Source organism: Trichoderma asperellum, chromosome 5 (genome assembly GCF_020647865.1).
Source record: "Trichoderma asperellum chromosome 5, complete sequence".
In the NCBI taxonomy this organism is placed as follows: Eukaryota; Fungi; Ascomycota; class Sordariomycetes; order Hypocreales; family Hypocreaceae; genus Trichoderma; species Trichoderma asperellum.
This window is the reverse complement of record NC_089419.1, coordinates 2,474,559-2,498,251: the sequence shown is the minus strand read 5'-3', so window position 1 is coordinate 2,498,251 and position 23,693 is coordinate 2,474,559. Positions and strand designations below refer to the sequence as shown.

Below are 23,693 nucleotides of genomic sequence, written 5' to 3'. Positions count from 1 at the left end.
TCCATAGCATAAAACAACTACGCCCCTTTCAACTTGAATCTGTTTTGGAGACGCAACCATAGCGGCATCCACTCGCAAAGGCCACACGACAAGGACGGTTGGATGCCCGGTCGAATCGAATAGGCGTGCTGCGAACAAATCCTGTTGAGCAGCCAACTCATTGATCAATCCCTGCCTCTTTTGTGCTCTGGCCGAAGAAGAGCGTCCTCCCATGGATAATTAAACCTGCAGCCTTACCGTCGGGCTTTTCGCAATCATCGCATCCTCTACATCATGGCCATAGCCCGGCCAGTACGGACTCTAGCAGTCCTGGCCATTGTGCTGTGGTGCTTCTTCTTATACCAGGTCCTCAAGCCATCATCTGGATACAACAGCCCAGGCGATCGGTACATCAACTTTGAGCGCGACCCCAACTTGGATCGTAAGTCTTTAGTGCATCCAAACAACAAAGAGACGCAAGGGAGGATAGTCTAACAGCTTTTTCAACTCTGCAGCTACCGGCGAACCTGAGGGAACTCTCGTACGAACGTCCAAGAAGTATGCGCCAGACGCTGAAGACACCGATCGAATCAGTGCCACATTGCTGGCCCTTGTCCGCAATGAAGAGGTGGACGATATGGTAGCGTCCATGGTAGACCTCGAGAGGACGTGGAACAACAAATTTAACTACCCATGGACTTTCTTCAACGACAAGCCCTTCTCCGAAGAGTTCAAGAAGAAGACAAGCGCCGCGACCAATGCCAAGTGCAACTACGGTACGTTACTTGTTATGCGACATGACGAGACCAATTCCAGGACTGACTGGTGGCAATCATAGAACTCATCCCCAAAGAGCATTGGGACGCGCCCTCTTGGATCGATCCCGCCATCTTCAAAGAATCCGCGGCCGTACTGAAGAAGAATGGCGTTCAATACGCCGATATGATGTCATACCATCAGATGTGTCGCTGGAACAGTGGCATGTTCTACAAGCATCCCGCCCTTCAGGATGTTCGCTACTACTGGCGCGTCGAACCCAAGGTGCACTTCTTTTGCGATGTCGACTACGACGTTTTCCGCTATATGCAGGACAACAACAAGACATACGGCTTCACCATTACCTTATACGACGACCCTCATACCCTGCCTACCTTGTGGCCCCAGACAGTCAAGTTCCTGGCCGATCGTCCCAACTACCTACACGAGCGTAGCGCTATTAAATGGGTTGTTGACGATTCCCGACGACCCCAACACAATAGAGAGGCTCAGGGCTTCTCTACATGCCACTTCTGGAGCAACTTTGAGGTTGCTGATATGGAATTCTGGAGGAGCAAGGCATATGAAGACTACTTTGAGCACCTCGATCGCGCTGGAGGCTTTTTCTATGAACGATGGGGCGATGCACCCGTCCACAGCATTGCCTTGGGCCTGTTTGAGGATTCAAGCAAAATCCACTGGTTAGTCTTCTACCTGTTTTTTTTTTTTTTTTTTTTTTTTTTTTTACTGGTCTCCCAATTGGTTCGTATTTACTAAACTACTCCTCAGGTTCCGAGATATTGGTTATCAACACATTCCTTTCTTCAACTGCCCCAATTCTCCCAAGTGCAAGGGCTGCGTCACCGGCCGATTGACAGATGGTGAACCATTCCTTCATCGAGAAGACTGCAGGCCAAACTGGTTCAAATATGCCGGTATGGGCTGAAGGAAAGTATCTCAATGAGAGAAGAACCAATATTAAGCAACTAGCTTCATCCCTTTCCAACATAACACCTCCGAGAACCGCGCTCCTGATACACGAATCTTTATATCACATTGTGTCGGGCAGTTACTACATCAAGAAATGAAATATTCTCTTAGTATCATTATTGCCATATTATGAGAAATTTTAGGATGAAAATATCACATCATCCAAGCCTTCGCAATATCCGCTGCCATGGCTATCTTATATATCTATATACTTATTCGATTAATTCTACCATGACACGCAGTATAGCTCCTCAACGAGGGCAAAATAAAAGAACAAGATTCAATGAAGTGCCGCTGAACCAAAAAGTTTACTCCATGCGCCATATGCTCTGTATTACTATAACGTTCCAAATACGGTTACCACTCCAGACGTCCCTCCCACACAGTACTGATCTCCCCAGCCTCCATCCCGCCATGCCATGCAGCTGATGACATTGTTTCGCACCTTTGGCTTGCCATCTTTCCCAATTACCTTCTTCACCTCGTGGCCAACGGGGCCCCATGGCACCGTCACTTTGGCCACCACTTTGCCTGACAGGATATCCCAGGCCCATATCCTCCCCGCACCGCCGGCATCTGTCTCTCCGATCATCTCATCTCCTGCCACCACGTACTTCTCCTTACCGCCCAGCATCGACTGCAGCCGCAACTCCTCGTTCTTCCACAACGGATCCGAGTATGCCCTCAGACACGTCCCATGTTCTCTATCAATCAACCGTAGCTTGCTGTCCAATGACCCTACCAGCATGGCTTTGCCGTCTCTCGTGATATCCAAACTCACCACGCTCGCGCCCATCACATCCGTAGTACATCTCCCCATTCGCACATCATAGCTCCTCACCCTCCCATCCACGCTCCCCGCAACCACCTCCGGCCCCATCACAGCCAGACTCGTCACCGCATCCTTCGCCTCACTCAGCACCTGAATCGGCTTGAAGCTCGTGCTGCGCACATCCCACACTCGCACCGTCGTGTCAAACCCACCACTCACCACCAGCGAGTCCCCCGCGCCCGCGAAGCTCACGCAGTTGATCCGCGCCGAATGCCCCTGCGCGTTGCCCCCGAACCGCCTCGTCGTCACCGCCTTACTCACGTCCCACAAAAAGACCGCGCGATCGCCGCCCCCAGACACGAAGCTCTCGTTGTCGGACGCGACGGCGAGGCTGGTGACCTCATACCCGTGCGCGGCGTACGTCTGGATGAGGCGCCCCTGTGGCACGGCCGGCTTTGCGCTGGGCCGGATCTCAGGGATGGCCGTGCTGGGGAAGGGATTATACAGTCGAATTGAACGATCTGCCGACCCGGTGAGAATGTAATTTCCGGGAGAAGCAGAATAAGTTACAGCATGAACGGGGCCTAGAGAGTGTAAGAAAAGAGGCTAGTTATGGTGGAAATTCCAACACAAGCATTTGTGCTGGGTATAAACAAAGCTAAACGTACCATTGGAGCCAAGAAGATGTGCCACGGGCCTATCTGGGAAAGCCATTGTGTAAAGCTCCACGGCTCATCGTTATCATTGTATTTTCCAGTATTCGCAATGGAGTATGCAAAAATGAATCAGGGCCACGACATGGAAGGATGTTGAATAAGAAGCAAGAAAAATTATAGGACGCTGAGAATGATTAGCTCACTTAGAGCGGCATAATGACGTCTCTAATTGTGTATCGTTTTTTTTTTTCCTCCTTGCTTTTGAAGCAATTGAACACAAAACTATTAGGCACAAATTCAAGGATATTAAATCAGCAGAAGAGTATTTATCATAGTCGCTGTTCTTGTCGGTTCATTCTTAAACCAGCTAAATATCATACAGTATTATTACCAAGATATATACACTGTGTAGTCGGCGCATCACATGGTATGACACGTGACATATTCAGCAACTTTCTCTTCTTTGCTTAAGAAGGAATTAAACACAAAACAATTGGGCACAAATCCAAGGGCATTAAATGAGCAAAAAGGTGTTTATTATAATCTATAGTCCTCGCCTCATTCTTCAACCAGATGATATAAAAGGGTTAATTTCTTACTGAGCAATTCTCCACCCTTAAGATTTCACTATGCAACGGAGCGTCTGTGTGAAGTCAATGGCTTTAGGCTTTATGTCATGACCCAACACTTAAGGTCGCGACAATGGGCCTACCGGGTAGGCATAAATGGATTAACTATAATCTATTAACTAATTATAGACTACTTAATAGAATTTATTATTAAGTATGTTAAATGTAATTTAATAAATTTAACTATTAAATACATTAAGGATATTTAATTAATTAAATATATAAGTTTACTTTTTATGCTTTTTTTAAATAACTTAAATAATTAATTATTAATATAGTTTTATATTTATAAATTAAAAAGTATTTTTAATTTTTATTAATAATTATTATTATAATATTATTGCCTATAGGTTTTTTAATTTATTTTTTAATATAAACCTAAAGAATTTATTTTAGGTTTATCCTTTAAGAATTTATTTTATATTAACTATTTAATATATAGTTTATTATATATTAATAACTTTTATTTAAATAATTACTAAACCTATAAATAATAATAAAAATATAATAAATAATAGTTAATAAAGAATTACTTTTATAAATAAAAAGATTTATAAATAATATTTATTATTTATTATAAAGCAGGTAATAATTAATTTATTTTTTATATAAATTAAAAAACTAAAAGATTAATTAAAGAATAAAAAAAAAAAAAAATTTATTAAGTTTAAATAATTTAATAATTTTAATAAAGATATTTTAAAGATAAATAAATTCTTTATTAAATTAAATATTTATTTTAACTATTTTTTAATTAATTTAAAAAATAATAAAAATTAAGTTTTTTTTATAGTTAACTGCTTTATAAAAACTGCTGTTAAATAATTTAAGTTTATTTTAATAAACTATAATACTATAAAAAAAGAATTTATTAAAATAAAAATTTAAATAAATAAAATCTTTAATAATTATAAAACTTTTAAAAATTAATTAAAGAAATTTTTTAAAACTATAAATAAAAAAAAAAAATAAAAAAAGAATTTAAGTTTTTATAATAAAAAAAAGCTTTATTTAAGTATATTATTACTTTTTTATATTTACTTACTAAAGTTAATTAAATTAAAGAAATAAAAAAAGAAATTTATTATAATAATATTAAGTTTAAAGTTAAAGATAAATTATTTAAAAAAAATTAAAGTAAAATTAAATTTATTAAATATACTTAAAAGGCTATTAATATTAATAATTATAACTTTAAAAGAAATTAAAAATATAAACTAAAAAAATATAGTTATTAATTAATTTTTTAATAAAAATTTTAATATTATATAAATTAAAGTAAAAAATAAAAAAAATATATTATAAAAGATAATAAAATTTAATTAAAATAAATAAACTTTAATATTATTAAAGTAATTAAATTTAAAGGAAAATGTTATTTTTATAGTAAACTAGGCTATAAGGAAGTATATTATTATTTTAAAAAAAAATAAAAAAAAAATAAAAAAAGCTTTAAAAAAATAATAAAGCTAATAAAGCTTAAATAAATATTATTATTAAACTATTTTATAATAGCTTTAGTTAAACTGCTTATTATAATAATATATGTTTTATATATAAAAGTAATAAAAATAAATTAAAACATTACCTAAAGAAACTAATAAAAGTAAAACTTTAAAAAGAAGTTAAAATTAATATTTTAACTTTTTATAAATTATTTAATAATAAAAATTTAAACTTTAATATAGAATTAATTTATAAATACTATAAATTTATTAATATTATTTATAAATATAATAAAAAATAAGCTATAATTTAAAAAAAAAACTATAATTATAATAATTATTATTTATAAAACTTTAACTATAAATATTAAAAATACTTTAGCTATAGATTTATAAAAGAATATTAATATAGTTATAAAGGCAAATAGTAATAAAATATAAAAGCTATATATAAACTCTTTAAAAAAAAAATAAATTAACTAAAGATTACCTTAAGGAATAAAAAAAAATATAATTTATAAAAGAATAAAAACTCTTAAATAAAAAAACTAATAAAAATAAAATTATTTATAATAAAAGTAAAAGAATTTATAAATATAGTTTTTATAAAATTAATAAAAAATATTAGCAGTAGATTAATACTTTTTTAAATATATACTTTTTTATAAAATATAAAGTTATTTTTAAAAATATATATAATAGTAATAATATTAATAATAATAAATATTATTAATATAGTTTTTAAAAACTATAATATAATAAAACTTACCTAAAGTTTAATAAAAAAATATATAAATGCCTATAATATTATTTATAAAATATAAACTACTATTATAAGAAATTAAAAAAGTTAAATAAATTAATTTTATTTTATATATATTAATATAACCTTTATTACTTTTAAGACTTTAATTATAACTATAAAAAATATAATATTTATAAATTAATAAATAAAGAATATAATTATATATATATTTTAAAAGTATAAGCAGAAGAAAAAGAAAAATAAAAAAAAAGATAATAATATTTTAAAGAATATTTACTATAAAAAATAAATTTAAAATAAACATAAGAATAAATAAAGGCTATTAAACTAAACCTTAAAGATATTTATACTTATGCTTTAATTTATAATATTTTTAATACTTTTAATAAAAATTATAAAAAATATTATTAAAAAAAATATAATAATATATATTATTAAATATATATATTTAATAAATTAATAAATTAATAAAGTAAATAATTAAAAAAAGTTAAAGTATAAAATTACTTAATAAATTACTTTTTAAACTATAATATATAATATTATAAAAAGCATTATAAAAAAAAATACTAGTTTTATTAAATAATTTAAAAACTTTTATAAAGAAATTATAACTTTAATAATTACTTAAATAAAAAATAAAGAAATAAAACCTTAATTAAAAAATATTATTAAATAATTAAAGAATAAAATAATTAAATTAAATATTAATAATATAAGAAATATTAATTTAAAATATAGTAAAAAAGCCCTTTAAATATAATTATTATTAACTTAATTAAAATATTTTAAAAAAAGCTAGTAATTAATAAATATTTAAATTAATAATTAATTAAAATTTATATAAATAGCAGTTTAAATTATAACTTAATTATTAATAGTCTAGTAAACTAGCTTAAAATATTATATATTATTAAAAAAACATTATTAATTATTTTTAATATTATAAATATAAATATAAAAATAATTATTATTTATAAAATTAATTATTTTTTTATAATAATTATTAATTAAACTAAAGATATTAAGTTTAATATACTAAATTTATAAAACTATAATATTTTATTAAAATACCTATAGTTAGAAAAATATAACTTTATAATTAACTAAAAAATAAAAAAAATAACTTAAAAAAAAAATGTTTTTTTAAAATTATAACTAGGCTAAGAAAAAAGTAAAGAAAGTAAAAATATATTTATAAACCTATAATTAAAACCTTTTATATAATTAAAAAAAAGAAATAAAATAAAAAAAATAAAGTTAAGAAAATAAAAATATATAAAAAAGTTAAATTTAACTTTAAAAAATTATTAATATTATTATAATATAATAATTAATAATAAAAAATAAAAATTATATAAATTAATAAAATTATTATTAAATATTATATAAAACTAGTTAAATTTAATATAGTATTAATAAAAGTAAAAGAATAAGCTAAAGTTAATAAAAATAAACCTTTAGCTAAAATACTATAATAATATTAAAAGTATAAAAAATTATATTAGCAGGTATTTAAAAAAAAATTATTATTTTATTTAAAATAAAATTATAAAATTATTTTTAAAAATAAAACTTTACTAAAGCTTTATAAAATCTATAATTTTAATAAAACTAAGCTTAAAATATTTAAAAAATAGCTATAAATATAATTAAATAAAAGATATATTAAAATATTAAATTCTTTAATAAAGTATTTTATTATTTTTATATTAAAAAAAAATAAAAAACTTTATTTAATTATTAATTATAAATAGCTTAATAAAATAATTATTAAAAATAAAATACCTTTATTATTAATTATTAAAATTAAAAAAAAACTATAAAGTATAAATTAATTTATAACTTTAGATTTTATAAAAGCCTATAAACTTATAAAAATAAAAAAAAAATATAAATAAATAACTGCTTTTAAAATAAAATATAAATTATTTAAATATTTAATTATATTATAAAAACTTATAAATATATTAATATTATTTTAAAAGAAAATTAACTTTATCTTTAAAAAATACTTAAATAACTTTATAATAGCTTATATTAATAATATTTTAATTTTTTTAAGGATATTAAAAAAACATAAAGAATATATTTATAAAATATTATAAAAGCTATAAAATATTAAACTTTTTATTAATTTAAATAAATATTAATTTTATATATAATAAGTTAAGTTTTTTAAATATATTATTATATTAAAAGAAGTTTAAATAAACTTAAATAAAATTGCTATTATTTAAAATTAAAAACTTTTAAAAACTTATAAAAAATTATAAAGTTTTTTAAAATTTATTAATTATTATTAAAGATTTATTTAAAAATATAGTAAAATTATAAAACTATTAATTAATATTATTTAACTTAAAGAAAATAAAAAAAATAAAAAAAATAAAAAAATAAAAAACTATTTTAAATTAGTAAAATAAAGTTAATATTTTAAAAATTTAAAAATACTATTATTAATAAATTAATATTTATTATATATAACCTAAATAAGCCTATTAAAATTAAAATAAATATTTTTAACTTTACTTTAGGAAAAACCTTAGGGTAATAAAATAAAAATAAAAAACTTAAGCTAATAGCTTTTTTTTTAAAAAAACTATATAATTTAAAACTAAAATATTTTATCTATAATAAAGAATTTTTAATAATTATTAAAGTATTTAAAAAATAGCAATATTATTATTTAGGAAATAAATATAAAATTAAAGTTTATATTAATTATTAAAATATATTTTACTTTATAACTATATAATAACTTTTTATATAATAAATTTATTATTTTAAGTTTTTAATAAACTTTAATTATAAAATTATTTACTATAAAGAAATAAAAAATAAAAAAACTAATGCTTTAAGTTAAAAAGAAAAATATTTTAAAAAAATTTTTAAATTTAAAGTATAAATCTTATATAAAAATAATTAAAGAAATTATAAATAAATTAAAATTAATACTTTATTTATTATAAAAAAATAAAATTTTATTTTTAATAAAATTAAAGATTAAATTAAAGATTAATAATTAAAATAGTTCTTTAAAGAAATAACTATAATTAATAAACTTTTAAAATAAAGTAAATAAATTTAAGTACTAAAGGAACTATAATTAAAAGTAATTTAAAATATTTATTATAATATAATTATAGTAGTATATTAAAGTATATAAACTATTTATAACTATATATTATATTATTATTACTTTAAAGGATTTAAATAAAAAGTTAAAGAAGTTATTAAAAAATATAATATATATAAAAAAATAAAAAATAAATAATATTAACTATATAAAAAATTATAACCTATTTTAGTTTTTAAATAAAATTAATATATTATTATATTTAATTATATTATTAATTTACTAAAGTTAAAGGAACTATTAATTAATATAGTCTATAATAGTATTTTTATAATAGTAAATAAGCTTTTTAAGTAAGCTTACTTTTTACTATATAAGAAATCTTATATTATAAAAGATTTAATATATTTTTATATAAAATATATATTTATAAAATATAAATTATTAATAAAAATTATATTAAATAAAGAAAATACCTTTACTTTTAAATTTTAGTAAAAATTAATAACTAAATTTAATATTTATTATAAATTAAATACTATATATTATTTATAAATAAATAGTTAAATAAAAAAAATAAATTAAGTTATTAAAGTATACTTATAATATTATATTAATTTTATATAAAATAATTAAGTAAAAAAGCTTTTTATAATATAAAATTAATATAATAGCTTTATTTTAAAGTTTATAAAAGTTATATTATTTTATATTAATTATAGATTTACACTAAAAGCCTATAGACTACTTTATAATAATTTAAATATAAAAAATACTTAAATTTTAGATAAAGATATAATTTAATTATAAAAAGAATTTAAAGAATAACTTAAGTTTATTTAAAATTATATAAAATAATAAGTTAATTATATAAAAATTAAAGAATTAACTCTTTAAAAGAGGGATATAGTTTATTTATTATAGTATTTATATAATAAAAAGCTGTTAAATATTAAAATAAATTAACTAAATAATAAATTAAATTTTAAAAAACTTAAATTATTTAAAATCTTAAAGAAAATTAAAAAAATTAACTATAAGTTAAACTTATTTAATAATATAAAATTAAAAATAGCTATTTTCTATATTTTACTATTAAAAAAGGCATTAATAAATAAAAAAATAAATAAATTAATTATAAATAAAATTATTATTTAAAATAAAAAAAAAATATAAAATTAAAAAATTAACTTATATATAAATAAATAAAAAAATAAATAAATAAAAATATCTTATAAAATAAAAAAAATATAATTTATTTAAAGATTTTTAGATTTTAAAAAAAGAATTTAAAAAAAATACTTAAATAATTCTATAAAAATTTTATTAATTATTAAAGGTAGAAATAATAATAAATTTAAATTAAAAGCAGATTAATTAATATTATTAATAGACTAAAATAAGCTAATAAAAGAATTAAATACTAAAGTAGCCTAGTAAATAACCTTTGCTTTATATTTTTTATATTTAACCTACTTTAACTCTTTTAAATTATTAATCCTTTACTTAATAGCTTTTTTTATTTTTTTAAATTATTTTTTTTTTTAAATATAAAAATACTTTATATATATATTAGCCTTTAACTAAGCCTCCTTTACCCTTTTTAATTTAAAATTAAAATTAATACCTTTAGTTATTATTTTCTAAAGTTAAAATATAAAAAAACTAAAAGCTTTATAATTTAATTATTAATAATAAATATACTATAAGTAATATAAAAAGTCTTTTTTAAAAGTAAAATATTTATAATTATATTTTTTATAATAAAGATAAAGCTTTATAATTAATAATATAAATAAGATAAAATATTTAAGTATATTATACTATAAAACTTAAGAAAATTTAAAATACTTATATTTACTGTTAATTATTTTATTAATTAAAAAATTAAAAAAATAAAGAAAATAAAAATTAATATTTATAAATAATAAAGAAAATATAAGCTTAAGAATAAAGTTTTAAAAATAAAACTAATAAAAAAAAAGTATTATATTATAACCTAATACTTAAAGTTATAATAATAAGCTTATTAAATAAGTATAAATAAATTAACTATAATTTATTAATTAATTATAGATTATTTAATAAAATTTATTATTAAGTATATTAAATATAATTTAATAAATTTAATTATTAAATATATTAAAAATACTTAGCTAATTAAATATATAAGTTTACTTTTTATGCTTTTTTTAAATAATTTAAATAGCTAGTTATTAATATAGTTTTATATTTATAAATTAAAAAATACTTTTAATCTTTATTAATAACTATTATTATAATATTATTGCCTATAGGTTTTTTAACCTATCCTCTAATATAAACCTAAAGAACTTATTCTAGGTTTGTCCTTTGGGAATCTACCCTATACTAACTATCTAGTGTATGGTTTGTTACACTTTGGTTCTATAACCTAGGATCTAATGCTGGATACTGGATTAATAACAGGTTAATTATTGCTATCTCTATTCTTTAAAATTCTACAGAAGAGAAAGTAGCACGTCATTGTGAAGTACCTATATACTTTATTTAATCAGTTATAGAAGAAGAATTTAGTGTTCGCTTAATTTATATTTCCTTACAGTAATAAATACTACTTTAATCTCACGTACCATAAAAGCTAGTTCAAGAAAGCACTGCTACAAGGCTTCCACTTTCCATTAATCCTTCAATTTCCAAATGTATCGTCCACGCAATACTATCTCTACTAAGTCTATTGCATCAATTGTCCCCATTGCCTCTATTGTCTCTATTATCCCTACATGTGCTGCTTCTACTACATGTATTGCTTCCAAATATAAAAATGGCCAATTATACCATTCACTGCATATACTCCTAAATGCCGCCATACCATATTCCATCAATGGCAAGTCGTAGTTCAAGTTAAAAGAGGTAATGGACATAGCCAGAAGTCTCATATTAAACAGAAAGTCGCCAAGCGTGTCGGCTGCCAATGACAAAGGCGCGGACATCATTCACCTCTCCAAGAAGAGTTAGAGTTAGAGTTTTTGTTTCTCGGCTGACGCCGATAATTATCTGTTTAATATTGTCTGCGGTGCTGCCGGCTCGTCCAAACTCGGAAGCGCACATGTGAATCACACAAATTTACCAGAGTCGTGCGCAGGCTTTAGGAAGTTGGTAGAGGAAAGGCCATAATCTGCCGCCTCAAGGGCCTGATATCGATGCAAAAAATGCCAACTCTCCTGCTGCCAGCTCCTTTGTTAGAACTTCATAACCACAAAGCTTAGTATTTCAGCATTAGCAAAGGTCTTGATATATTCAATTCTGTATAGCCATTCCTGGATGACCTTGATTCGCTCTCCTTTTGCAAGTTCTTTGAGTGAGGAAATTGGTTCTAGGAGGCTTAAAATTAAGAAAAAGAAGTAAAGAAGAATAAGAAAATAAAGATTGTATGTATGGGCGCTTGGAAATGGATTAAATGAAAACTATAAAACAATATAGACAAAAAAGTAATAAACAAAAACAGTAACTACTTTACCGCTTCTCATCAAGTTGCCTAAGTTTACTCTCTGTCTAGTACTTTTCTTTGTACATTAATCTTAGCCTTTTTGTTAATACAGAGAGAGTTTCCCCTCTAGAGCTTTTATGTAGTTTTCCTTCAACCAGAACATCATATTTTCAACGAAGCTCGAAAGCTCTACTACCAATTTATGCCCCAGCCATGTGTTGTCTGTGGAGGAGTTCTTGATCGGAACTCTTAGTTGCCTCAAAGGCTTTATCAGACGGCCTAGGTGTTGTCTCTCTGCCGCTTGAAGCACATAATTACTGATGAGGCTGATGAGATGGTGACTGGGACTGAACTTTAGGATCATCGCAGCAGTGTTTACAGAAGAACTCTTGGACTCCCACAGCAACAAAATAGACGAGTAATTCTGGGATCTTTATTCATTTATAACTTGCAGTGTAGTTTATATATAGATACAGACATCAAACGTGACACGTCATATAGATTTTGTAGCCTCCCAGTCAACATAAAGATTCTTCATCAAGACCTCCTTGATATATCGAATGCTCCAAACTCCTCATCCTGTGTCATCCGATTCAAGTTGCCCTGATCTTGATGCCTCCTAATCTGCCCAAATGGGCAGCTGTCTAAAACGCTAAATTATGCCATAACACGTTATATAATTCCAATTCCAATGCCAATGCCAAATCAAAGCTTAAAGGAGAAAGGAAAGGAAAAAATAATAGAGGAAAAAAGCCACGAAGGGGGGGTGGAGGTAGAAGAAGAAGGTAAAATATACATGTGGAAAAGAAACAAGCAAAAATAACTCGCTTCTGTACCTCGTAGAATCAAAGGTGAAAAAAAAAAAAAAAAATTTTTGTCTGGTCTTGATCTAATCAAGTGCAATGTAAATCATATCCATGTCCTTAGGGAATGTGTCCTCAATAGGATCGAAAATCTGCCAGTGGCTGTTCTCTTTGTCTCTGGCTTCTTCTGAGAGAGGAAGGAGGCGGTAACCCTGGATAGGGCTCGGGGATCGTGATCCCTGTTCGCGGATTCGATTCAATTTCTGAAGGCGCCGGTCAATCGCCTGTCGGTCTTTTGAAGATGATCCCCAGACGCCAGTCATCTTGTCAACAGCGGACTTTGCAATTCGAACCCGGTCAATCAACTCTCCCAGGACTGTCATGGGCCCACCTGCAGTCAAGACGTCGACAGCTTCTGTGACGACAATGGCCATGGCAGGAGGAGGGATGCTCAACAACGTAGGTCGAACCCTCAAAATACGCTCAAGACAATTCAGCATGTCAATAACGCTGCTTGCATGGTCACGACACTTGGCTGAGTGTTCCATCTGCACATCTTTGGGTAGTTGGTTGGCCCCATGCCGATGGCGATTCAACTCAATCATAGTGTGGTGATAAAGAAGATGCATACTGAGGAAAGTACCGATGCTTCTAGTATAGGCAGCGGCCTCAAGGTTTGTCCCACCGAATGTCATACGAGAGGGTAAAGAAGAGTTCCATTTCTCGGCTTTCTCGACGAGAGCTTGCAGCTTTATGGTTTCTGCTTCTAGAGGAGTTCTCCTAAGAGCCATTCTATAAATGGTAGCTTGGCAGTCAGACCAGATATGCACCATTTCGATGTGATAGCCAGCGACAGCTGTGTCGGAGTGTTGCTCAGCGGTTCTAATAAGCTCATATGGATCGAAGCTTCGTGATTGCGCCTCAATTCCCTTCTCAAAGCTGTGGATATCGGCAGGAAGCTGCACATAGATATCTTCTGCATTGAGCATTACTGGCCTCTCTGGGAAAAGACCGCTAAGCCTTTCCAGCATGAATAGTGACCAGAATGTCCTCTTGCGTGATTCAGCATAGGTTATCCTGGTAAGTCCTAGGGGGAAAGTGGTCATAGATGACTCCCTAGAGTGATTGAGCTCCAGACTTAGCTGCAGACAAGCTGCGCTGGCAGCCGCAGAAGCAACTAGCTCATCGGCCTCCCTAGTGCGGCAAGTCGATATATAGTAAACGGCAAGGAGAATCCTGCTTTGTACTAGTTGCAAGCACTGCATCTCCGTCATCTTTTGCGCATAATGCGCTACTTGAGCATACTCATAGGCAATATGCTTGGGGTCACCGCAGAGCGCAGAACCAACGGCGAGCATGCTGTACAGCAGCATCAAATCCTCGGGGCTTTTGCGGTCAACGGAGGTAATGACCCAATACTTGAAGATTTCTTCGGGAAGAAATTGCAGAATCATGGTGCTATCGACGTTGGCGAAGAATCTAGTCAAAGCGCTTGTGATCAAGTGAGGATTCGATGCAAAGGGGTCTGTCCGCCAAGCACGGCTAAGAACCTCATCAGAAATTCTAGTTGGCTCGGGGAAAGGCTGTTGTTCAGCAATTCGTGGGTTCGGATAATCCATCACAGCATTGAATGAGGCAGGAGATTCGCCATTAGCGATGTACGCCTCAGTGCCAATTTTGAGCCTTTTGCCGTAACCCCTATCTGGGGAATCTGCATGCATTCCGGCGCGGGGTGATCTGGGAGAGCTGGCGTCACTGACTGAGCGTCGAAGGTCGCCGGCATCAAGTGAGCCGTTGTGCTGCCGGCCATCATCAAGCTCTATAGGTGAAGTCGATGGTGAAGTATTATGGCCCCCCCTTGGTCTAGATTAATGTCAGCAAGGTCTCTGGAAATGAATACATGTATAGGGATGCTCACGCATTCTTAAACTTGCAGATGCGACCAAATTTCTCGCACTGGACACATCGAGGATAATCAGGATCGCATTTGATCTTCTTCTCCCGGCAAGTTACGCATGCAATAGCCAGCCGCTTTCGAGGCTTCCCCGCCTTGGTCACGCCCCAGTGGGCATTTACCGCCTCGCCATCAATCACAGTTTTACAATGACTCCCATCGTCGTAGAAGTAGCACATCCCTTCACCCGGTACTTCGGCTGCTCGCACAAACCTCGGGAGGAAGTGTGTGCCTGTCCAAATTTTCGGTCCCAGGCCATCTTTAGAAACAGCAATATCGGCAGTAACGGCAGCAGCCGAAACCGAGGGCGCGTTAGTATCCGAGCTGTGTACTGCTTGACTGAGTCGACGTTCGGGGTAGTCATTTACTGAATCTTTGGGTGCAGATATCTGAGGCCGGAATTTGTCCTGGGGGGGCAAGTATGACAAAGAGTCTCGTGATCCTACAGGATATTCCTGTCTCCCATCTTCACGATAGACTGACCACTTCCTGGTTAATTCTGGTTCGTAACGTGCGTCCGAGCCCCTGTGGCCGTGATCTGGGTACTCAGACGAATGCGGTCCAGCAAAGGACGGTGTTAGAGGGTGAGCGGCTTGTCTGTCGTGGTGGTCGTATTTAACATCGTAAGAGTTTCGCGGTTGCGGTAGAGAAGAGGAAGTGGTTTGCGGGAAATAGGAGGAGAGATTTCCACTCGACGAGAGTCGTGGTCTGTCCAAGGGGGAAGGCGAAGGATAAAGGCCAGGGCGCTCCGTCTGTGGCGAGCTGAGGGACCGCAAAGACACTGGGGGGCCAAAAAGGCTGCTTAGCGACGGAAGCTGTTGTCGGACAGACGAACTGCCAACCGATTCTTGTCGCCCTCGATTACCTTCTGCATTACTCTCAGAAGACATATCGACGGAGGCTTTGCCATAGTGGGACATGGAAGCAGGAGGGAGCGAAACCGAAGCGCGAGGTGCCCAGACTGCTTGTTCTTCTAGAGGAGACGACCTGGAAGAAAATGAGGTTGCGCTTGGACTTATAAGTTCAGGGGGGGTATCCGGCGGCGGAACTCGATGCAAAGACTCTAGAGCTGGTAATCCACCCATCGGGGAGAATATGCCACTGTTCCTTTTTTCTTAAGATGACAGCAGCTGCTTAAATCGCATATCCCGGAAACCAGAGGAATAAGAGGGAAGGAGAGTGCCTAGCGACCAAGGGCTGGCTGATAGGCGTCCGAAAAAAAAAATACTCCCCTCGGATTGTTCCACAGGATTAAAAGGAGAAGGCTGCCAGACGAGTGGCGGAGCCGTAAAGACAAACGACAGATGAATGGCCCAGAAACAAGATCGATGGTCAAGTGAGTAAAATATTCAGATTCGAGTTGTTGTGAAAGAGGCTTGTAAGTGATCAGATGGTCAATCCAGTCTATAACTCTTCTTCCAGCCAGGGAAACGAAGCAAGCAAGATGACGAAGAAACAAAACCAAAGGCCAACAGGGCTGAACTTTTTTTTTTCTTTTTTTGTTTTTTGTTTTTTGTTTTTTTGCTTTTTAAGAAAAGGTCAAGATAAATGGCCCGGCGGTTACTAGTACCAGCTGCTGAATCTGGGGAGAAGATGGGGAAGATGCGGGTGGGTGAAGAGGCGAGGAGGAGGGTATCAGTGGCTTTTGAGATTTGAGCCACTGCTGCCCACAAAAAAAGAGTCCCCGAGAGACGGACAAGGTAGGCGAGGGGAGCTAGCAGGACCCAGTGAAGTGAACGGCAGAAGGGGAACAGATACACCGAAGCAACCCCAAACGAGACCAACAAGGGCAGTTACCAATGGGCCGGACACGGCTGAGGCCTGTATCGAGACAGCAAGCGCACGCCTTGGTGGTGCTGGGTGGGTACAAGGCAAATAACTATCTGGCTAGCCAGGTCGTTGGTCGGTATCAGTCTCGAGTCAAAAGTGGCCGGAGGGTCCATGGCCTGGAGGAAGCCCCAAAAGGACCATTCGATAGTGCCGCTCCGGACCTGAACTTATGAACATGGAGCGTCCAGCCCACCTTGCCACACGTGCGAGATGGTCCACCCCGTTGTTGTTGCCGCGGCCCTACAGACCGGGACCACAGCCATGAACATGGGTGCAGATGCACTGGAGCACCTATAGGTACGCGCGGTATAATCCAATGCGCACAAATAGCACTTGGTACGAGCATCCAGTAGCGCACAGTTGGGCGTGCTAGCAGACAGCGGACCCATCGTCGTCATGCCATCATGGGGGGCCGTTCTCTGGGGGCCCGAGCGACGATGAGATGCTCAGGTGCTGGCAGCCCATGACGGCAGCCTAGCTGGCCAGCGTCATTCCCGGCCATACTGTAAGCCTCATCAGCCTGGCCCGGTTGAGGCAAGACACCGGCAGAGAGGTTTCACGGCATGAGGCGCCGCTATGCACCGTAGCTGCTGCAATGGTGCGAGCTGCCTTGCACTGCCGGACACAGGATCCGTACCTCTTCGCGGCGCAATTAAGGACACGACTAGGCTGGACAGGCCGTCCGAGTACTTGCAGGAAGGGCACCGGTCTGGCAGCGGCACGGTATTCCCAAAAAGCCTCTGCTAGGAGATTTGTCGACTGTGGCTGGCGTCCGTACGAGGGCCAAGGCCAGCTCCGGCCAGGGAAGATGCGGTCTTGATACTCAATGGGGCATCCTGGCTGCGCGCTAAAAGGATTGATGGCTGACTAGGCCTAGCCACAGCGGCGTGGTTCGCGCAGAAAAGAAGCAGCAGAACACGCGCGCGCACCCACGGAAACTGCGTGCGCACACCACCTTTTGCCGTGGCTGGAAGGGCGTGCGCATAGCGACATGGGTGAAGCGACGCAAGTCAGCCGCACCGCACACACCCTCTTGCCGGACTGCCTGTCACTCCCGCAGAGGAAATTCCAGGAGGCAACGCAGCAGCAAGAACGGGAGATGGACGGAGCATCACGGAGATGGCACTTTTGACGGTGGAGGACGCGAGAGGATCTGCCAGGCACTTGGATGGAGCACCTTAGCACTTGGGATTTAATTTATAATTTCTGTTATCTTCTGTACATACTGTACTTGTACATGTAGTATAGCAAGTACTATCGGCCTGTAGACTCTGCTGTGCGTCTTTTAGCCGAAATAGAGAAGGTAGCAGGGCGGGCAGCCGCGACTGCCACCATAATTCGATGTTTTACAGGTTGTACTACTTTAGCTACGACTAGCATAGCACTACGAACGAACTGGAAGATAAGGTAAGGCTTATTGCTCCTTTCGTCGTTGGAGGCAACTTGCTGGCTGTGTCTTACCTTACGTGTGTGTACTTATGGTGTGCACTGTCAGCAGCAGCAGCACAGGGTCTCGCTTGATACTGCCCGCTTCTATAGGTACTAGGTTGGCAGGTACTGGGAAGTGATGTAGCAGTGGGAGGCTCGTGCTGGAAGGAGCAAGTGCCGGGAGCGAGACACCTGGAAGGCACGAACCCGGCCATCAGAAGCTAAAACGACGAGAGCCGATCTCACTGCCTGCGCGAAGTACGAGTACGCGTATACTTGTAATTCCGTCCTGATTCTCACCTCTCGCGCTGCCAGGGTCCGGGGCCTATCCCTCGACACACTCAACAGCCTTCCACCTATCACATTCGTCTTATACTCTTCTTGAGCTGGCACGAATCGCCACGGCTCGTGGCATCTCGATACCCACCGTATTACAAATCGATAGCACTTGGACCTTTGCCGGCGGCCCAGTGCCTCGCCTCGCCTCGCTACACACACGCCCAGCGCCCCCTTACAGCCCGGCAGATCGAGCACTCGATGGACGAAGAGGCTCAACGCAGACAAAGGGCGAGATTCACCTTACTGCCGGCATGTGCAGCAGCGGCATCAGAGTCGAGTCCTAAGCCACAGCACGCATTAATTCCGCGGATACCGAACCCATATTTCACTGGCCCGGCCATGGTCGGTTCGGATACAGTACGAGTGCATTCGCGCACCAACACGGACGGCACTGCCACCAGAGGCACTCTGCCCAGAGGCACTCTGCAGCATCGCAAAAACCCGGGCTACTCCCTGCACAGCGCACTCTTGAACACGCCGATATTGCCAGTATCCTCTTGTGCAGCAGCAATCTGGCCAGTGTAACTGTTTGTTGGACCATGATATCTGCCTAAAAATATATCCACCAAAAAAAACCGCACGTTGGTTGAAGAATGTCAAGTACGTTGGTCGTTGAGAACCAAGCTGGTGTGTGGTTTATACTGCGAGTCAGTGCTTCTTCTTGGGGCCATGGTGCACAAGAGCCGGGCTGAGACAACCAAAAGTCCCATGAGCTGCGGGTCTCCTGTCCGTACATGTACAAGCGCTTCCTGCTTCTCGCTACAACAGCCTGAGGTCACATTACAAGGGTCGCCAGACGTAAAAGTTCAAGGATCTCTCGACAGGGTGTTCGGCGCACTAAAAATGATGAGCTCGGCAAGCATTCCGACCTTCTGGGGTTGGTTATTATTGGAACCGGCGGTTGCAGTGGTGTAACCATGTGGGTGGGAGCGACTGCAGATTATCACGTACAGTGGTGCGCCATGGATCAGTGAATCCGAAACATCTCAAGTGAGATATTGAACTCATTGTACCTTGAATATCGACCCAAGCTTACGGGCTTTGGCCATTCACTGATCGGCATCTGTAGCAATCAGATCAGAAACGTGCAGAGGCCTTTGACTGCAGCCACTTCACTTGGCATCTCGGACACTCATACTTACAGGTCCCTTGATGGGGTCAGTTGGCCACAAATTCGTTCAGCTCTGCAGTTGACACACTCTGTCTCTTTATAGACACTTGCGTATACTAGCCAGTCGCGTTCCGCGATAGCAAGGGATCGGCTGACAATCCCACCTGCTTCTCCAACTGAAGGTTAGTTAATCAACATTTATCCCGAGCAGACGGCGGCCAGGGATGCCTCGTCGCTTCCTTGGCATGGGAGTGGGGTCCCTGAGAACAGCAAGAATGGCTTGAGAAGACGGCTTGAGGGTGTGGTTTTGTTACGTGGCGCGCCCAAGTTTCTTGGTCGGCCAATCCAAAAAATTCGCTATGGCCTGTGCACACCATTTGCCGCTTTGGAAAGAAAGAAAACCCGTCGTTCAAAGGTCGAACCTAGGCCAGCCATGAAATTCTCATACCCGGATTTGCAGCTCAAGCGTACATACTCACATGTTTAGAGCGGCAAATCTACCGCAGGTCTTTTTTTTTTCAGGATACCTCATGCCCTGATTTGGCCCCGCGCATTAGGTTATGTAGGAACTTGTCCACAGCCTCGGCCAATGTTACTCATCCGGAGTAGTACAGCTACGTACTTGTTGCGCGCAATATTAATACCTACTATACAGACCTGATGTTTCATTCCGCCCGTCTTGCTGTTGGTTCTAGCAACGCTCCTTCGCTCGGCACGTTAGGCGTATGATATTTGTATCATATGACAGCCAGAAGAGGGAGGGAAAAAAGTTACGAGAGCAAAACGGCATAATATTCCTCCAACTGTCCTTGCACTGCCTAATACTGTAGGCGAGCCTGCTGGGAGGGAGGCAGTGTTACAGCAGCCGAGGTGGTGGCTAAACCATCCTTTGACGGTTCGTCGGCGATCTTTTGCAGTAGTACTCCAAACAATGCAAATTCAGTGAAGAGTGTTATACAATATCTCATACCCATAGTTGCTGTTGGCGGATCTTCTATTCGTCTGCTTTGTGGACAGCGAATCCACCTTTTGCCCGAGTACAGTCTTGCACGCGAGGACGATCAATGCTACCCTATCTACCCAAAGAAGGGACTGTTCCGTGCTTGTAGCTGCCATAACTACCCTGTGAGCGGTAAATGCAACAGCTCAGTTAACGATATCATTGCTGTTTCAGTATACCGGGCAACCTTCCATTATACTTTTGCGTGTATGAAGCCAGCTTTTATTAGGCGTTTACTTTATCCGGCAAAGTCAATTCACCAGGCTATTCAAACAGAGTACTACTAGCACCTGGGTTGTGCGGAGACTACCAAGACATTGCGGGTATATGGAGCGGTAGGTAACCACCATGGCAAGCTTAGTATCATCTTTCAGCCGCACGCGTGGAACACGAGCGGAATATTACGTACGATTCCAGGCCGCTGGTATCCTCACCACAGGCTTCTACCTAGTCGTGTTGTACATTATTGAGGCAACGATTTGCGCAGCTTTCACACAAATGCAGCAGACTATCAGCCGTCGATCTTTTGTCCATTTGTCAAATTAGAGCCAATCTCAGAGGTAGCACAAGTATCAACGGCATTTGCTGTATACTCTGTACATAAGGAACGATATGCACCAGCGCCGCCGGAGTCGGAGAGAACCGGTGACCGACGTCCCGTCGAATTTCCCAGCTATCTAATACTTTGTAGCTGGAGAGAATTTCGGTGGCCCAATTGGCTGTTTCGATTTAAAATGCCACAAACCCAAAACCTTCCTCCCCCACCTAAGCTCTCAACTCAAGGAGTTGCAATCTATCAATGCTTATCATTTCAGCTAATTCGAGTTTTCGGAGCCGAGCTTTCAGAAAACTCCACGGTGCTGCTCCATACATCATGCAACAAATTCTCATTATTGCATCATATAATTCTTGTGGCACTAATCCTCAGCCCCCAACTGAACGGCCTACTGCTATCTATACTGAACATGTCGGCTCTATATCTCTTGTCCGCTTTCACTTTACGGAGTACACAGAGCATGAACGTAGGGGGGGGGGGGGGGGGGGGAAACATGCGACATCCGTTGACACAACGCCGTGCTAACCACTATTGAAACAAGAGAATCATGACCGTCAAGCACGTTGGAAAGAAAAATAGCGCAAGGCGGGTCATTAGCGAACACACCAGCTAAGACATTAACTCCACAGCAAGCCCTGCGGATAATTTTGGCACTTCATACCCCCAGTCTGGGGCTATTAGATCGCCACGCCATTGAAAAGCACAGACTTTGACCCCGGCATAGAAGCGTTGGAATATTCTTTCTGCTAAGATGAGCACGTACCAGCATCAGGGATATGTACACACTGAAAAGACCAACCAGCAGTGTGCTCTGTTTACCTGTGATTCTCTTTAAGACGTAGGTACGCCTTGAGAAACTCGTATCTCAATTACCCAAGCAGTGAATTGCGGCAGCCAATTAACTCAACAACAAATGGATGTTACACCTTGCGTATGATTGTGGACAATCCAACCAATCTCAGCTAGATATGCTCCTCACTGCATCCCGTACGGAGTGTGCATCACTGGGCTACTTATCCCTCATTGCTCTATAAAACGAGAAGCGGGATCATCATTATTGCGGAGTGCCAGGAACGAGTTCGCCGAGTGTACCGGCTGCTGATACACCTGCGACCGCCGTATCATGCCGTTCTCCATCGGGACAGGGAGCCTGGACTTAGATCCACTGGTTCATTGGGTGTGCCACAAACGAAGGCGGTTGACAAATAACCAATGTATACAAGGCCTACTACTGTTGGCAAGAATCGGCTACCAACCAATGTTGGATAATAGAACAAAGGATTCACTAGATGCGCTTGTGTGAGGTATGAGCGGCACAGGTAATAGACGCAGACTCCTGGATGTGCTTTGACAATTATTACTAAATACTGTACTACGCTTGCCTGTACCCCGGAACCCACTTTATCGCTCGGTTTGCCCGCAAAGTCCGCGACTTTGGCATGGGAGTCCCGGCTCCTAATTGCCTGAAAAAGCACCATCTCCGGATCAGCCATGCAACGCTAATTACCGGTACGCGAGAACCAGCCAGCTCGGCCGAGTCTTTGATCAACTTCGTCACAGCTAGCACACCCCTACCAAAGTGCCATACTCTCATTGCGCGCTTATACAGAAGTGCCGCTTCTCGCTTCTCGCATAGATTTTCATTCATATGGCGTGACGAAATCCTAGATCCTGCTTAATTTATCTCCAGGTGCTCTGGGCACGCAATGTCCGGTTGCCTCGCATTATGTTGAACGCTCACCGTCGGCCTGATCATGCTTTGGTTTTTTAGGATGTCTCGTTCAAGCGCTACCAAGAAAGTAGGCTCTACTAAGTACCTATTACTGTATGTATCCAGGGTCTAGGATCGATACGAATCTGGATAGCTTGGTTGACGTTAGGGCATGGCTAAGAAGGGTCCAGCCTGTGCTATGGATATGTACAAGTAGTAAGTCCGGCGAAACCCATGACGCTCAGATCTGACTGCCCTCGAGTAGTACATACTTACTGTATATACAAGGCCCCTCTCGTACCTTTTCTTGTACTGAAATTTAGTGTCGACAGGTCCAGATAAGCAAAGGATATTAATCCATTCTTGTTTAGTGCGTCTCACGGCGTACTTCGAACTATGAATATACGACTACTAGTGTGA

General features: G+C 36.2%; 3 protein-coding genes across 3 annotated transcripts; 1 reads left to right on the top strand and 2 right to left on the bottom strand.

Moving 5' to 3' along the window:
• Positions 1-17: 17 nt before the first annotated feature.
• On the top strand, positions 18-2,021 carry TrAFT101_008972 (uncharacterized protein). Its single transcript, XM_024901431.2, has 4 exons — positions 18-421; positions 495-755; positions 818-1,436; positions 1,525-2,021. The coding sequence occupies exons 1-4, from the start codon at positions 274-276 to the stop codon at positions 1,679-1,681; spliced, it is 1,185 nt and encodes a 394-aa protein (XP_024755099.1). The 5' UTR covers positions 18-273; the 3' UTR covers positions 1,682-2,021.
• Positions 1,962-3,462, bottom strand: TrAFT101_008971 (uncharacterized protein). Its single transcript, XM_024904627.2, has 2 exons — positions 3,166-3,462; positions 1,962-3,081 (listed from the first exon to the last, which is right to left on the bottom strand). Exons 1-2 carry the CDS (start codon positions 3,209-3,211, stop codon positions 2,063-2,065), a joined length of 1,065 nt encoding a protein of 354 aa, XP_024755098.1. The 5' UTR covers positions 3,212-3,462; the 3' UTR covers positions 1,962-2,062.
• A 9,494-nt stretch (positions 3,463-12,956) lies between these two features.
• TrAFT101_008970 (uncharacterized protein) lies at positions 12,957-17,935 on the bottom strand. The gene is made up of 2 exons (XM_024903684.2): positions 15,263-17,935; positions 12,957-15,207 (listed from the first exon to the last, which is right to left on the bottom strand). The coding sequence occupies exons 1-2, from the start codon at positions 16,381-16,383 to the stop codon at positions 13,431-13,433; spliced, it is 2,898 nt and encodes a 965-aa protein (XP_024761598.1). The 5' UTR covers positions 16,384-17,935; the 3' UTR covers positions 12,957-13,430.
• Positions 17,936-23,693: the final 5,758 nt, after the last annotated feature.

Excerpts from the sequence above, each read along its gene's own strand:
- TrAFT101_008970 (XM_024903684.2), bottom strand. The coding sequence starts at position 16,383 with ATGGGTGGATTACCAGCTCTAGAGTCTTTGCATCGAGTTCCGCCGCCG. Across the intron at positions 15,208-15,262 it reads ATCTGCAAGTTTAAGAATGC|ACCAAGGGGGGGCCATAATA; the intron begins GTGAGCATCCCT and ends ACATTAATCTAG.
- TrAFT101_008972 (XM_024901431.2), top strand. The coding sequence starts at position 274 with ATGGCCATAGCCCGGCCAGTACGGACTCTAGCAGTCCTGGCCATTGTG. Across the intron at positions 756-817 it reads CAATGCCAAGTGCAACTACG|AACTCATCCCCAAAGAGCAT; the intron begins GTACGTTACTTG and ends TGGCAATCATAG. Across the intron at positions 1,437-1,524 it reads GATTCAAGCAAAATCCACTG|GTTCCGAGATATTGGTTATC; the intron begins GTTAGTCTTCTA and ends ACTACTCCTCAG.
- TrAFT101_008971 (XM_024904627.2), bottom strand. The coding sequence starts at position 3,211 with ATGGCTTTCCCAGATAGGCCCGTGGCACATCTTCTTGGCTCCAATG. Across the intron at positions 3,082-3,165 it reads ACATCTTCTTGGCTCCAATG|GCCCCGTTCATGCTGTAACT; the intron begins GTACGTTTAGCT and ends TACACTCTCTAG.